This window comes from Rhincodon typus, chromosome 38, assembly GCF_021869965.1.
Source record: "Rhincodon typus isolate 14 chromosome 38, sRhiTyp1.1, whole genome shotgun sequence".
NCBI lineage: Eukaryota > Metazoa > Chordata > Chondrichthyes > Orectolobiformes > Rhincodontidae > Rhincodon > Rhincodon typus.
Genome location: NC_063369.1, coordinates 19,328,904 through 19,346,601, shown reverse-complemented (window position 1 = coordinate 19,346,601; position 17,698 = coordinate 19,328,904). Strand labels below are relative to the sequence as shown.

The following is a 17,698-nucleotide window of genomic DNA, read 5'->3' as shown; positions in this document are numbered from 1 at the left end:
GTATGACCGGTATAACAAATGGTTTTAACAAGATTTTTATATTCTGGCCAATGCTCTATTTACATTCTGTATTATCTACTGAACGTGGATGCTAGCTTTTTCTGATGTATGCTCAAGATGCACAATGGATCAAGGGCATATAAGCCGCTTGATAAATTTAAATTGATATCTTAGTGGGCCCACCACATGACAAAATCTCCACTGATATTTGAAAAACCTTGCTTTATTTGCTAAAGCTCTTATCTGTCAGTAACCTCCTGTCTGCCTTGTAAAAATCTGAGTCAGTCGAGCCTACAACACCATCAAAGACATTCAGACTACAGATTAATAGCCGAGCCTGTCTCAAATCCAAGTAAACCTCTTTGCAACATAGTTTCTAAGAAAAAACTGCAGGTGGAATCTTATATAGGGTCTTAACAACGTGTGCTATGGTGAGTTGTGTGGCAGAATCTGGTGGCAAGTGCAGCAGGGTCTATCTCCATGTCAATATCATCTTATTCTATCTTTTATGCTTTTCACAAGTGGAGTGATGAAATTTTCACTCGGAAGCAGCAAAATACCAACTCATTATTGTTATTGATTATAAGATGCTTGTTAATGCCACAACATGCTTCGTTAATATTCAGACATGCAAATTACCAAGCTTGCCAAACAAACTGGACATCGGAACAAATTTATAAGGAAACCAGAATGTGTAGCTGGTGGATTCAACTTTCTCCAAACTATCTCCATGTTGCCCATGCCAAACTGCAACCCAGAATATGAACGTCGAGCAGCAGTCACACTCACTCCTCATCCACGGACATTGACATCTGCCATCTGCCAATCCATCACAATTATCCTGGAAGTTCTACTATGCACTCCTCCAGAAGCACAGACTTGCATTGCAGGGGGCACCAGCAACAAGCTCTGAAAAGGGGCACAGCTTACAGACTGGACCTGGCTGCAGTTTAGCATTGATCAGTTACTCATGGTGCTTGCTCACTTAGCATCCCTGCCTTGGCATGCCAATTAGCTTAGTCAAACAACTTGGCAGCTTGCCTTCCTACTAAGGAATCTACATCCTAGTGGGTGTACATTTTGCTGAACATGTGTGTTATGTGAGTTACACACCTGCTCCATGTGCCAACAGTGTAAATGGCCAATACACTTCATGTGCAGCAACAAACATCTATGTATCTAACTCTAAGAAGAATAGTCATCAATGAAGTTCATGGCGGAACCCATTAGTCACGGGATCATGGCATAGTAAATCAAGGGCATTGGGCATGGTCAGGTGTCCTTTTTGAGGTCAGTGTCTCTTCACCTCAGGAAGTGGGTCATAATCAGTCCATTGGCGCTGAAGCAGCAAGTTTGGGAGTTAGGGCTAATGCAGTTGTGGAGATGTAATAGTAATAGTCAATGGTCAAGCACATCTTTCCCAGGGCTTTGTGATCATGATGGTCAAGTGGTGAGCTAAAGCCAGTTTGTTGGGTTAAAGGAAGGGGGTGAGGAGGAGTCGTGTGCAATTACAATCACAGCCAGGACACTGACAGTGATCCCACAAAAATATAAGCTTGAGAAACTGCTGTATGAGCTGTTCCCGATGTGGCCTCCTCGACATCAGTGAGACCAAGCAGAGGCTTGGAGACCACTTTGTACAGCACCTGCACTCTGTCTATGAGGACAGGAACAATCAGGAGACCGTGCTGTCAGTGGGCTTCATATCATACAGTCTGGCATAATAGGATTTGCTCATCTTCAGAATGTCAGAATGAGATGGCGTTACCGAGCCATCTTCTTCCTTCAGGCTGCTGATCACAGAGCTCTCTTTGTGCACCTTCTGAAAGAAGAAACATGAGCACGTCTCATCCTGCTCCATGGAGCAGACCCTGAACGGGATGTTTATCTTTAAGGCCTCTCAGGCCAAGTGTGAAGCTTGCTGACTCTTCATCTCCTGGAGATCCTCCGTAACATTGACCCCCATTGTCTGCAGCAGGGGCAGGTTCGGCAAATTTTTCTGAAGTTTGGACAGTTTTCCCCACCTCTCTCTCGCCTTCTGAACACCTTTGAGGATGAAGAACGTCTTGATATTCCCTTTGACTGTTTCCCACCAGTTCCCCTGGACACTCAAAGCGGGGCTTCACAGTTCTCCAAACTGTGTAATCCCTTTTGAGCTCCTCACTGTTTTCTAGGGTCAACAGTTTCATGTTTAGCTTCCACCTTCCCTTGCCAGCCCACTGGTTGTCCTGTAGGTGACAGTCAGACAGCAGGAGGCAGTGGTCAGAGAAGAACACCAGCTTGACGTCGATGGATCTGACCGAGAATGTATGGGAAACAAACAGGAAATCTATCCTTGAGCAGATAGACCTGTCTGTGCGTGACCAGGTGTATCTGCACTGCGCTCCATCTGCAGGGGTGCTGAAGACATTGTGCAGCTTGGTGTCTTTAACCATTTCCATCATGTGAGCTTCAACAGAAACTCACAGGGCAGGAAAGAGTTAAAATGAGTTGATGAAGTTGCCTTATAGTTCTTTGCTTTGAATATAAGTCACTCTACAAGGGCAAGGTTCATTTTCAGTATTTCATTCTGAATCACGCACACTCACTACATTGAGTACTGAAATGCTGTGCTGATTTAATATTGGTCCACTGGTTCACTGTATTGTTGGGGATAGATGGCAAGGAAAGGGAGAGCAAATGGTTCAACTCATACAAAGTCTAATAATTCCATCGATTTTGAGTAGCTTTCAAGCATTTGTATTGACTTCAGATCATAAAAAGCTCTGTAATTACATGAAGCCTTGTAACAATGTTCAAATTTTTCTATTTTCAGCTGCTAATTTTACAAACATTTGGCCTTTGACAACCCTCAGTTACAGACCCATCGATCTATTTAGGTATCCCTGCTAACTGGTGGTCTCCTAGGAAAGGTTAGGTTTTAGAGGACATGTAGGTCGCAGAGGCATAGAGAACGAGTTTGAGAGAATGAGTGGCATTGGCATAGGGAGGAAGAATCTCTCTGAGGTTAGACTGAAGCAAAGGCACGGCTGTGAGCTATTTCGTCAATTGAGGACCAAACGAGCAAGAATGGTTCAAAATCCATTCTATCCCTTGAAGGATGAGGTGAGATGTCATGAATTCCAAACAGCACAATATGTTTAAGATCACTTTAGCTCCTTTGTTCCAATGGGATTAGGCTGGTGGATGAAAGGAACAGGACAATTCAATATACAAACAATGCACTGTCCCTTAAGCATTCCAGAAATATGGAATAAAAATAGAAAGTGCTGGAGAAACTCAGGTGGTCTGGCAGCATCTATGGAGAGCCACACATTTTGAGTCCATTATAACTGTTCTTCAGACCGAAAATATTAGCTCTTTCAGTCTCCACGCATGCTGCCAGACCACCTGAGTTGCTCTGTTTGTATTTCACATTGCCAGCATCAGAATTGTTGATCTGATTCAACGTAATACAGGAACATAGGGAAAATGCACCACATGAATCTTCACATCATTGGATTGAGATAAAGGGGAATAACTTGAATGTTCCCTGTGGGATTTTACAAAGTTATGGTCAGGAGAGTGAGAGAGATTCCTTACGACTCTCCTGCCAATCCCAGCTAAGAGCTGCTGGCCCAATGTACACAGACTGAATACTTCAAAAAGGATTTACTTCCCCCTGGGTACTGATGGAACATTAAGGAGAATCAAACCACGATGGCTTTTCACAGATCCAATGTAGAGAGGCATCACATGATTGATCATTCCAACCTCCATCACCATATATTTCTGCACAGTCTTCATTGGAAGCATCATTTGGTTCACCCTTCTTCCAAAATCTAAAAAAAATGACAATATAATTCATGATAAAAATTCCTGCTGCAAATTAATGCAAAATTCCAGTGAGACTCAAACAATTGAACTTCTAAGAATGGCTCAGTATGCCTTTCATTTGCAATAAACTGCAGTAATGTAACTGAATGGATTCACTGGCATTGACCTGGCTACTGGAAAAAAAAACAAGTTTACTCAGCCTTACCAACCTTGAAAATTCCTCCTTCCTAACACCTGGGTTGGAGGGGGATATGGTGTAGGGGGCAGAGAAAAAACTAGTAACAGCAACAGCCTGCAATCATCTTAGTCACAGAATCCCAACATCCTAACACCGCCATCAACAGAATACGGTATTTACCTGTCCCACAGGCAGGACAGACACATTCATGATAACATACTGGTTTCAGGTTGGGAGGGAATTACCTTGGAAAGTCCTCAACAGTTTGTCGAGTCAAACATGGACAAGAAAACTTCCTGCTATCCATCAATTACTGCTCTTTCTGGGCTGATGAATCAGTTCTCCAGCATGCTGAACACCACTTGAACGCAAAGCTGAATGGCAAGGGCACAGAAAGTACTCTGCACGGGGAATGTGCCCACCACTGAGAGTGACTCAGTAGGACCTCTGCAGATTGAGCTTGGCAGTGACATAGTGGCTAGACTGACCCTGTCGCAGGTGGTGGGGGAGCCGAAAAGAGGGAAAATCGACTTGATTTTGAACTCAGCAAGCTACCTGTTGCAGATGCATCCATCCAGGTCAGGAAGTTAAGAGCAAACAGATTCAGCAAACACAAACTGCTGTAGGCCATTAACAGCAGCAGAACTGTAGTCAATTGTAACCCCATGGCTGGCAGAGTGAAGAGTGAGGAAGGCATGCTCAGAGTAGCACCTGGTATACCTGAAACTTGTCAACTTGGTGAAGCTACAACACAGCACAAATGCAGATCAGCAAAATCAAAATATGGTAGACAGCATTAAGTGATCTTAACAACCAAGAAATGCAATCTAATGAAAGTAAAATACTGCAGATGCTGGAAATTTGAAACAAATACGGAGATTGGTGGAAAAAGTAGCAAACATAAACTCTCCAGTCAAGAATGAAGGGTTACTGAAAACAGGGATCAATAGGCTATCTAGTTTGATGTCTTTCATGGAGAAGGTGTCAGAATTCATCATGGAGGAGGTTATTGCTGGGTGCTGCCAAGAAATAAAACCAGAAAGAACTGGAGAAATTGAACAGGTCTGTCAGCATCTGTCGAGAAAGAAATAGATTCGGTTTCCCTCGCCACAGATGCTACCAGACAATTGGTGTAATAAAAACAATCTGTCTCTCTATGTCAGCAAAACTAAAGAATCGATCATCAACTTCAGAAAGAAAGGAGGAGAACATACGCCCATCTACATTAATGGAACTGAGTTTGAGAGAGTGAAGAGCATCAAGTTCCTCGGACTGACGATAATGGATGACATGTCCTGGACTTCCCACATAAATGCAACAATCAAAATGGCACAACTATGGCTCTTCTTCCTGAGGTGGCTCTGGAAATTTGGCATGTCCATAACGTCCAACATCAACTTCTATAGATACACCATTGAAAGCATACTGTCCGGGTACATCATGTCCTGGTATGACAACTGCTCTGCCCAGGACCATAAGAAACTACAGAAGGTGAAGTGCACAGCCCAGACCATCACGGAAGCCAACCTTCTATCCATGGATCTATTTACATGGTTCGCTGCTACAGAAAGGCGGCCAACATCATCAAAGACCCCGTGCACCCTGGTAATGACCTCCTACAACGTCTTCCATCAGGCAGAAGATACAGAAGCCTGAACACATGCACAAGCAGGTTCAGGAACAGGTTCTTTCCAGCTGTTATCAGAATGTTGAATGGACTCTCGCCTCAAATAATGTAACCTGCAATGTAACCTGTATGCCTCTAAACCTTTCGATCTGTATATCCTTTGCTTACTGTGATCTGCCTGTGCCTTTTGTAAAGAAAGCTTTTCACTCTATTTCAGTCCAAGTGACAATAACGTCAATCAATCAATCAAACCTGCTGAATTTCTCCAGCACTCTTTGTTTAGACCGGCTCTAAGTTCTGTCGTCCTGCCATATTGAGTCTTGAATGGTGCTGGACAATTAAACAACTCACTGGAGGAAGAGGTTCCACAAGTATCCCCGTCCTCATTGATGGAAGAGTCCAACACATCAGTGCAAAAGATAAGACTGAATCTTTTGCAGCATTCGTCAGCCAGAAATTCAGAGTGGATAATCCATTTTAGCCACCTCCAGTGGCCCCCAGCAGCACAGATGCCAATCTTCAGCCAATTTGATTCACTCAACATGATATCAAGGAATGGTCAGAGGCACTGGATACTGAAAACGCTGCCGTCCCAAACTTACTGAAGCCTTGTGCTGCAGAACTTGCCAAGCCCCCAGCCAAGCTCTTCCAGTACAGCAATAAATTGTATGCCAGAAGAATTAATGCTTGGTCAATAGTGTTTTGTTTTTGTCATTTAATGTAGTCAAAGTTTATTTTAAAGCATGAAATATTGAAATATCACCTGTTCAGCTCAGCACTGGATGTTTGACGTTTTCAAGTCAGTGTTGGTATCTATGATTGTAACAATATCTAATCTTCCATCAGTCATCCACACCCTCTTCCAGGGAGGCTGATGGCTTATATATTCATTTCTTACTTTCCCCTTCCCTGTTATCCAAAAACAGATGCTTGCTCTGTTTCATTTCAAACACACAAATGCTGCTTTCTGCCCCAACAGTGAAGAGCAGAAAGACAGTGAAGATGCACTGTCACTCGATTTTACACATACAGCCACCAGCTTAGAGATGGACACTATGAGCAATTTAAAAGGTGCAAGTGAATTAGGATCTGAATGCAGTGAAGCACTGCTGTCAGGTCTGAGAGAATGGAAATCTCAGGTACCACCTCACCAGAAGGTGAGTTTGCCCTCTGCTTTGACTGCAGAAGACTCAGAAGAGGACTTCAATATCCAGGCACCAGAGGAAGAGTCATGGGTACACACACTAAGATGTTCAGGGAATTGAGAATCCTGCTAGAAAGCCTACATTTAAGTTTCAAGGTGCACTGAAGAATCTGGTACTAACTTGGCACAGGGCTTTGTGCAGAGATTGGACCCCATTCCTGCCAGCAAAGATTGGACAGTCACCTCCATGAACAAACCTGTGCAGTCAAACAGGGTACAGAATCTTTACAACACATGCACTATTGTTCTAATATCTCAGTGTGGCAATAGAATCTCAGACTGCTGCTGTTATGGCTTGAAATACCAGTGTGTAACACAACACTAGCAAACCTCAGTGAAAAAGCTGTTCTTTATCAAGTGTGCTCCCTAATAGTTTCTATCATTATAGTCCCTGTGAAAAGTATCTACCCTCACTTTTCCCTTCCCCTTTGAGCAGCTTGTGGGCACCACTGGAGATAACTGGTTTGTGACCAAAGCCTTCAGTCACTAAAATAAAATCTGCCAGACTACTCCTTATCGTCTATTAAGATATTTCATAAGTCTAGAGACGTACTGTAAATTGCATTGAATTGTAGCGAAGTGAGGAATAAATATTGCAGCAGGTGATCTGGAACTAGTTGAAAGTCTTTTTAAACTAGCAATGCTGGGAGGTGCTTCATGCCACTGAGGGTTGTGCTCAGATGTCAGAATTTGTGAGGGTGAAGGCTGGAGCTCTAGATTGAGTTACATCATGATTTGCGTGCACTGTACAAAGCTCATGTACACTGATGAGCATGTACGGCAAACTCTTTTATCAACACAGCAGTCATCACACTCTGCAAGTGAGCGCACACACTGGAGATGCCATTTTGCAACTTAAAGGAACCACATGGTGCCCGTTCGACACCTACTGTCAGACGCAGTTTCACTCCCTTTGTCTCTAAATTAATTGCCCAGTTTACGTAAAGAGCTCAAGCTCAACTTGAAAACACATCCAGCTTTTTATTTTATGTCCAGTATATTGCCCAAATATTATCCAAAATGTACAATCAGAAAGCGAGCTCACTTTACAGAGGAAGTGTAGTCCGTTCCATCCATCCAGCGCCAATCACCTTCCGCGATAGAATCAGTGAGTCCAATCCAGTAATCTTTGTGTTGGAGCCATTTTTTTACAAATTCCTGCCAGGTAAGTAAAAGAGTCGTTACAGTAAATGGAATAAAGCTTGTTATTGGTAATGTTACAACTTCTATCTGAGGCCTCAACCCATTTATTTCAAACTAGCTTTGCTCTTTATGAAATAGCAGTGCTTAATACAAGTTTGTTTCAATGAACAATTAAGTACATTTTCTTTTTATTCCATTTTCTATTCATTTAAGGGACAATGGTAGCAATTGTTGATCATCCTTAACTGTTGGTGGTGAGCCACCTTTTGGAATTGCAGCAGTCTAAGAGGAGTAGTGATGGGATTTTAACCAAGCAACAGTGAAGGAATATCAATATAGCTCCAAGTCAGTACGATGTATTTCTTGGAGAGGATTTTGCTGGTGATGGCACTGAAAATTTCACAGGTTTGGAAGATGCTGTTGAAACAGCCTTGATAAATTTCAGTAGTACATCTTCTTGATGTTAAATACTGTTCCCACTGTATATTGTCTGTGATTGACTGATTCGTGATAGAAATAGTGATGTGGTGCCAATCAACAACAAAGGCCATTTTGTCCTTGACGGTCTCAAGCTCCTTGAGCATTTTCAGAGCTGCATGCATCCAAGCAAGTGGGGAATATTCCAACGGACTCCTGACTTACGCCTTGCAGACGGTCTTTGGGGAGTTGGGAGGTGAGTTACTCACTGCAGGATTCATAGAGTCATACAGCATGGAAACAGGCCCTTTGGCCCACCATGTCTATGCTGACCATGAAGCACAAAACTACACTTGTTCCATTTTACCTGCACTTGGTCCATAGCCTACCATGCACTGGTCATTTGAAGTGCTCATCCAGATTTTTCTTAGATGTTGTGAGAACACATGCCTCCTTCACCCTCTCAGGTAGCACGTTCCAAATTTCTGCCATCCTCTGGATGAAAAATCCGCTATCAGATCCCATGAAATAACTTACTCCTTGCGCTAAATTCGTGCTCTTTTGTCTTAGTCAAGTTCGCATAGAGAAAAGATTCCACTGTCTATGTTTCTCAGAATTTTGTTACCAGCCGTATAACTGGCATTTTCCATCACAGGCAATGTCTTGGTAAATCTCCTCTGCACTGTCTCCAATGCAATCAAATCATTGCATTAGTGTGGTGACCAGAACTGCACATAGCATCCATCTGTGGACTAACTAACGTTTTATAAACTTGTAATAAGGCTTCTTTGCCCTGATAATCTATGCCCAGCTAATGAAGGCAAGAATCCCATCTGCCTTCTTCATCATCCAGTCTACCTGTGCTGACATCTTTAGGGATCTCTGCACTTGTACACCAAGGTCCCATTGGTCCTCAGTAATCCTTAGGGACTTAACATTATTTGCGCATATCTTTCCTTTATTCAACTTCCCAAAATGCAATACTTCACACCTATCAAGATTGAATTCCATTTGCCATTGCTCTATCCAATTTATCAAATGATCACTATCAGACTGTAGCCTCAGATTATCGTTCTCACACATCAGATAAGAAATATTCATTAAAGACCTCACCAACATCCCCTGGCTCCGCGCACAGGTTACCCCTTTGGCCACAGTTGGCTCAGCGGTTAGCAATGCTGCCTCATAGCACCAGGGACACAAGTTCAATTCCAGCCCTGGTTGATTGCCTGTGTGGAGTTTGCACATTCTCCCCTTGTCTTTGCATGTTTACATTGGGTGATGCAGTTTCCTCCCACAGTACAAAGATGTGCAGTTAAGGTAGACTGGCATGTTAAATTATCTATAGTGTCTAGGGATGTATAGGTTAGGTGGATTAGCCACTGGGAAATGTGGGGTTATGATGATAGCCTGGGGGTAGGGTCTTGGGTAGGATGGTATTTGGGGGATCGGTGCAGAGCTGGTGGGCCAAATGGCCTCCTTCAACACTCTAGAGATTCTACAATTCTAATAGGTAATAGATTCTACTTGCAAATTCTCTTGCTCTTAATATACTTAGAAAATGTCTTGGGGTTTTCCTTCATGCAATCTGCCAAAGATATTTTCTGGCCGGTCTTTGCCATCCTGATTTCTTTTTCAACAATCACCTACACTCTCCACACTTTTGAAGGGCCTTCCTGTTTTTAATGTTCTGTACCTGACATACGCCTCCTTCTTTTTCTTTATCCAACTCTCGATATCCCTTGAAATCCAGGGTTCCCTGTGCTTGTTACCTTTGTCTTTCACTCTTAGAGCAACATGGAGCCTTGAGTTCTCATTGCACTACCTTTAAAAGGCTCTCACTTTCCAAATGCAGACTTAGCTGCAAGTAGCTGCTACCGGTCTATGGTTGCTAGATCCCATGTGATGATATTGAAATTGACCTTGCCCAGTTTAGATACTTAACTTCTGCGCTTTCCTGAATTCTTGTCAAAACAATGTTTAATCTTACTGAGTTATAGTCACTATCCCCAAAATATTTGCCCATTGAAACTTCAACTACGAGAGTGGATTCATTCTCTAGGATTAGGTCCAACACTCTCCCTTCTCTAGCATAACTGTACATAGTATGTACTGGCACAAAAACCTCTCTGAGATGCACTTTAAAAATTCCTCCCTGTTTAATGGTTTCACACTACGGCGATCCCCATTAATGTTAGCATATCTGGAATTCAGATACCACCGTTGCCCATGAAACCATTGTTGATTGTCTGAAAAACCCATCTAGTTCACTAGTGTCCTTTAGGGAAGCAAATCTGCCATCCTCACTTGGTCTGGCCTACTGTGATTCTAGACCCACCTCAATCGGGTTGTTTCTTAATTGCCCTTTGAAATGGACTAGCAAACACTCAGTTGTATCAATCGCTGCAAAGTCCCAACAAAGAAGTGAAATTGGTCGGAAGATACCACATGGCCTGCAGTGGTTCAAGAAGGTAGCTGACCATTACTTTCTGAAGGGCAACTAAGGAAGACCAATAAGTACTGGCACAACCAGTGATGTTCAAATTGCTAAGAAGTTGAAATTCCCTCCTGCTATAACCCTGTTTCTATCTCATCTTTCTGTGATTTGCCTACATATCTGCTTCTCTATCTCTCTGTGACTTGTTGGAAGGCCTATTGTACAATCCCAGCAAAATAGTCACTGCTTCATTATTTTGAAGCTTTACCTAGATAGCCTCATTTGGAGACCTCTCTAAGTCATCCTCCCTCATTACTGCAGTGATGGTTTTCTTTATCAATAATGTAATGCCCCTGCCTCTCCTACATCCCTCCGTACTGCAGCTGAAACTTCTTTATGTGGAATGTTGAGCTACCAGTCTTGCCCTTCCTTTGACCACTTCTCAGTAATGCCATGTCTTCCCTGCCTGCTGGACTGTCCTTTTATATCTGATTCCTAGACTCTATCCTGCTATTGTAGCTATTGTGTTTATATGGCTAGTCCAGTTCAGTTTTTGTCAAAAGAGAGAACTTGATGCTTAGAACTTGTGCAGCATAAAGGTCACTTGCCACTTGTCAGCCCAAACCTGGATATTGTCCAGATCCTGTTGCATTGATGACTGCTTCAGTGTCTGGGGACTCACAAATGGTGCTGAACATTGTGCAGTCATTGGCAAACATTCCCAGTTCTGACCTTATGATGGAGGGAAGGTCATTGATGGAACAGCTGAATATGGTTGGGCCCAGGATACTACCCTGAAGAAATCCTGCAGAGATGCCCTGGAGCTGAGATGACCAACCTCCAACAAACAGAACCACCTTCATTTGTGCCAGATATGACTGCAACCAGTAACTAAAACAAAGTTGCTGGAAAAGCTGAGCAGGCCTGGCAGCATCTGTGAAGAAAAAATCAGAGTTAATGTTTCGGGTCCAGTGACCCTTCCTCAGAACCCTTTCAGTGATGGGTCATTTTAGCTTTACCAAGTTTGGCTCAGAATATTTGAGCTGGAGACTGAGGTGCAGATATTGCAGGGCATCAGGAAGATGAAATGTCACCTGGGTACTTTGTTCCCTGGACTCTCTGCTTACATTAGGTTGCACTTCAGAGTTGGCCAGTGGTCGGCGACAGGAGGATGTAACCATGAGTCAAGCTGGTGGAGAGATCCAAGATGTAGTGTTGGAACACTCTTCCTCTCTTGATTTTGACCAGCAAGTATGAGGTATTTGCTAGCTGTCTGGATAAAAGCAAGTACTGCAGTGCAACTGCAGCTAAATGGCCCATAGCTCCACGATGTGAGAACCATTCAAATGGGGGCTGTGAAGTGTAAATGACAGTGTCGATACTGACGTTGTTTTCCATGGCCGGGGATTAGAGAACATTAGGATACAGTCTGCGGGTGAGGGAGTTCTTCAACCAGAGGTTTGTAGTCCTTTGGAACTGTGACCCCTCAGAGGATGTGGGTTACAGACTGAGATTGGCAGATTTATGATCTCTCAGGGAACAAAGGAATATTGGGGAGCATGTGAGATCTGAAATGAATGCAGATGATCATCCATGATTGTATTGAATAGTGGGGCAGGCTTTGGGCTGATGTTGTGGAATCTTACTCCTTACATTCTATCTCCCTGAATGTTTAGTTTGACATTGTCCTCGATTTCACTGAGAAATGACCAGGAGTTGATGGGTTTGAAATTGTTTGAATCTCCTACCTGCTCCTCAGGCTTACTAATGACAACAAGATTGGCATCCATTGATGCACAGGATCTCTGGGCCTCTGTCCAGCTCTTGCTGTCTGATGAAAAGTAATAACACTTATGCCAGAATCGCTCCAGTGTTCAGGACACTTCCAAAGCAGTTTTGTGAGGGCATGTAATAAATAATTTTTTGAGTCTGAAGGGATGCTGCAGTACCTCATTAATCTCCTTGTTCAATAAAATTTCACCCAGTATTGTGATGCTACTGGTTAGAAACCGTGCATTGTCTTGCCCAAAGGTATGTTTAACTCAGAGTCTTACCCTCCAAGTGATTGATGATTGAATCCAATCCCCTTGCAGCACACACTGTGGCTGGGAAATCAATCCACCCAACTCAATGGTTTGTTACTGATGACCTGCAGACCCCAATCCCAGAGGTAACTGACCAGTCCCAAGAATCACCAGGATCAGCTGACCTTACAGAGGTCAATCAGAGAGATCCAGAGGAGCAGGCAGTCAGGGAGGAATTTACAGGGGAGGGGAGATAGTTAGCAGGATAGAAATCAAAAGGGAAACATAAGGGCCGAGGAGAAGGGTGGTGTAGTGAGGCCTGTTGAGGGAAGGCTACAGAGGAAAGATGAGGCATTTGAGAGTTTGAAAAGCAAAGATCTGTCAAACGCAGTCCTGAGGAAGGGTCACCGGACCTGAAACGTTAACTCTGTTTTTTCTTTCACAGATGCTGCCAGACCTGCTGAGCTTTTCCAGAAAATTTGTTTTTGTTTCTGTCAAACACTGATGGCTTATATAAAATTGCCAGGTCCCCTTTGGCAAGTGTCAATTGTATGTTCTATTCCGGGTGTCTCTTGAGAATCCCCTGAACGGTAACGTTGTTGACTTGCTCGCCGAGCTGGCTTGTTCTCGTTCAGACGTTTCATCACTATGCTAGGTAACATCATCAGTGGAGCGTTCGATGAAACAGTGTTGTTCTACTCCGCTTGGAATTTATACTGTCTGGTCCGTTATGGTGAGTACTATCATTTCCAGTTTTGATCTGTATGGATTTGTATGTGGAGTCCAATTCTATGTGTTTGTCGATTGCATTATGGGTGGAGAACCATGGTTCTAGGAATTCCTGTGCGTGCTTGGGTTACTATGGTTACTCTGTCCCAGTTAAACTGATGGCCTTCATTCTCTGAGTGTATCGATATGAAGGAGAGTTTGTCATGCCGTTTTGCTGCTAGCTGATGTTCATGTCTTCTGATGGCTAGTTTCCTTCCTGTCTGTCTGATGTAATGTTTGTGGCAGTCGTTGCATGGTATTATGTAAACCACGTTGGTTCTGCATGTTGTGGGAATGGGGTCTTTAATCATTGGAAGTGTTTGTTGTAGCGTGGTTGTGGGCTTGTGGACCACCATGATTCCTAGTGGTCTTAGGAGTCTTGTTGTCAGTTCCGATATGTACTTGATGTAGGGCAGTATGGCCAGTGTGTTAGGGTGTACTGTGTCCTCCTGTTGTTGTCTGTTTCGTAGGCATCCTCGCTATAAACGGATATCCCCGCAACTTCATCCGCAGATGCCTATGAAACAGACAATAACTGGAGGACACAGTATGCCCGAACACACTGGCCACACTGCCCTACATCAAGAATATATCGGAACCGCTCTCTCCGGCCCAGTTTCAAAATCTTCTCACTCCTGGCCTCATCCCATGACCAACCCTCCCTCTCATCCCCACCTCCTTGCTCTGGCGCAAACTGTCCATCTTCTCTCCCACCTCTCTGCCCCACCCATCCCACTGATCAATCCCCACCACCTCCTACCTGCACTCACCTTTCACCATCCCACCGACCTTACCCAGCCACACCTCTCCTCTCTCTATTTATTTCGGAGCTCCCTTCACCCTCCCGCATTTCTGAAGAAGGGTCTTGACCTGAAACATCAACACTCCTGCTCCTCTGATGCTGCCTGGCCTGCTGTGTTCCTCCAGCTCCACACTAAGACCACGAGGAATCATGGTGGCTACAAGCCCACAGCCACTCAACAACGAAACATGTCACTGTTTCACCAAAAGATCATGATCATTTGATTTATTTTGATAATAATATGATCAGAAGTAAAACTGTGTCAAGCTTGACATGCAAGTTCCAAAAACGTGCTGTGTCTAACATGCACAAAGTATAAAAAGAAGAAAAGAGAGAAAGACACTCACTTTATGCAAACCTTTTTTGAGCTGGAAGCGGAAATGTACAAACACCTACCAATCAACATTTTTTACTTAACCAAAATGGACGATGGGCCTCAGAATGTCCTGAATGATAGTAATGAGCTTGAGAGCTTAAAGGGACAGGTCATTTAGACATAGCATTCTGTTGGGAAAGTAGCTCAATATTATGTATTATATGCTGCAGCTTTCCAAGCTTAAACACTGAGTCTGCTCGAAATTACCTTCAGCAAAGTTACAGGAAGTTAGTTAGTGGTACATTAAATGTTCCACCTGCTGAATATCATTTCCCTAACTCAAACATCTGATTGTTAGGAAATGTGAGCCAGTCCATCACAAATGCTCTCACATCATCCACATACCTCCATGTTTCTTGATATCTGCACCCAGCACATTGCTGTAGCAATTCCTCATGGGAGTAGCCAAGCCCCATTCACCATCAATCCCTTCATCAAATCAACCAGATGTAGACATATCCCATTGTTCCCATATCTGGGGGTTTGGGGGGTTGGGGGATAATAGGGGGGAATGTCTTAAATTCCCAATTAAATGCCACAGGAGCACCACAATTTCATACTTTCAGTAGATAACACACCATCACAAGCTCAGGATGACTACCATTGATTAATAACAAGTGCTTGCTCTGCCATTACAGAGGGAAGTAAGAGCCAGTCATGATGATGTGGGACTGGGCTCACATTTGGGATAGACCTGTAATAAAAGCAGATTTCCTTCCCTGAAGTACACTGGAGAACCAATCAAATTACATCAGTGTCTGAAAATACCAGGAGCATTTTTACAGATAACAGATTTTTACTGACAGGATTTTGAGATTTTTTTCGGATTTTTACAATGCTACAGTTCAACCCGAACTCATTTTCTCTGGACAAGAGTGAAACCTATGGCTTACTTGGTCCATCAGATTGTTACCGCAAATGTTTATTTATCTGACCTCATCATCACCCTGTACCTGATCATTGTGGCAGTGGGGGGAATGACTGTAGCACAGGCCCTAGGGGGGCGCGATCAATCCCTGTCTCCAAAGTGAGGGCACCTTCTGTTGTCTTGGCACTGCTATTGCACTGAGTGGAATGAATAATGAACAGATCTCTCAGCTCAAAACTGGGTAATCATGATGTGACTGTGGACCATTAGGTACAGTAATTGTCTATCTCACCACAATCAGATGAAAGGAATAGAGTCAATATTGTCTCAAGACAATCTTAATTTACCACATAAAAAACTGGTTTATACACTGATATATAATTGACTGGGAGGAAAAGATTTCACAGTTGCCGTTGAAGACTTTTTTTTTCTTCATTCATTCATGAGATGAGGGTGTTGCTGGCTAGGCAGCATTTATTGCTCATCCCTAATTGCCCAGAGGGCCATTTAGAGTCAACCCCATTGCTGTGGGTCTGGAGTCACATGTAGTCCAGACCTGGTAAGGATGACAGTTTCCTTCCCTAAAGGACATTCATGAACCAGATGGGTTTTTCCCCTAACAATTGGCAATGGATTCACGGTCATCATTTGACTCTTAATCCCAGATATTTATTGAATTTAAACTCCACCATCTGACATGGCGGATTTGAACCTGGGTCCCCAGAATGTTATCTGGGTCTCTAGGTTAACAGGGCAGCCAATAATACCACTAGGCCATCAGCTCCCCTGGGATGGTAAAAATTGGTTGCAACAGGGCATTTATAATGGGTAGACAAGGAGCAGACTGGATTAATCATGGAATTGTGATGTGATGTATTTTGCAGGGAGAAATATGAAGAGATAACATTAACACAATGATTCAGTTCTAAAGTGTCTGCAGCAACAGAATGACTCTGGGGTTCCTGCAAACAGATGTTTGAAGGTGATAGGAAATACTGAGTAATCAGCTGGTGATCAAAGTATGTGGTATTTAATGCTTCATATATACAGGGAAGTTATTGCTGAATCCTTACTGGGATCTTGGTAGGCCGCAACAGGACAGTACAGTGTAGTAGAAATGTGAGCCTACAGAGACTTAACCATGGTCCAGTAGTCAGGGATTTCAGTTACAAGATCAAGTCAGAGAAGCTAAGGTTTTCCTTGCTGAAGCAAGAGAGCTTGAGTGGAGATTTGATGGAGCGTACATGTGCATTCGTCATTAAACATGGCAGATCAGCTTGAGAGAGTGTTTCAGAAGTATAGCATATCCGAGACTTTTTTGAATACAGTTATGGAGGACAAGCATAGAATCAGTGTTGATGACAGTATAAAATTACAAAGGGATAATGAACGTGCAAAGCTGTGTCAGATGAATTTCGAGGTAGGCAAGTGTGAGGTTATCCATTTTGGAAGAAAAACAGGATGGATCAGGATACTTTATAGATGTAATGAAGTTAAATACAGTGAATATCCAAATAGAGGTGGAGGTTCAGGTGCATAGATTTTGAAAATGCCACAAAGAGGTGCAAATAAGGATCAAGATAGCTATTGGAATTCTAAGCTTTATATTCAGAGAGCTGGAATATAGGAATGCAGAAGTTATGCTGGAACTGCACTAAACCCTGTTTATAACCCACTTGGGGTCCTGTGAGCGGATCTGGGCAGCACACCTTAGGAAGGATTTATTGGCCTTGGCGGGGATACAATGTACGTTTACAAGAATGATAACTGGACTTCGGGGGTTAAGATTTGAGAACTGATTATAGAAATTAGGTCTCTCTTCCCCGGAATTTTTAAGGTTAGGCAGTGAGCTGATCAAAGCCTTCAAGATATTGCAGTAACAGGAAAAGACAGGGTAGTAATCCACTGATTGGAGATTGAACACCTCAGGGGTATAATCTTAAAATTGGTGCCAGGCCATTCAGGAGAGATGTTAGAAAGCACTTCTACACACAAAGGTTAGGAGAAATTTGGAACTCTCTTCCACACACAAAGGTTG

General features: G+C 43.2%; 1 protein-coding gene across 1 annotated transcript; it reads right to left on the bottom strand.

Moving 5' to 3' along the window:
* Positions 1–2,592: 2,592 nt before the first annotated feature.
* Positions 2,593–15,143, bottom strand: LOC109923351 (hepatic lectin-like). The gene is made up of 4 exons (XM_048617846.1): positions 15,138–15,143; positions 12,571–12,672; positions 7,871–7,983; positions 2,593–3,821 (listed from the first exon to the last, which is right to left on the bottom strand). Exons 1-4 carry the CDS (start codon positions 15,141–15,143, stop codon positions 3,680–3,682), a joined length of 363 nt encoding a protein of 120 aa, XP_048473803.1. The 3' UTR covers positions 2,593–3,679.
* Positions 15,144–17,698: the final 2,555 nt, after the last annotated feature.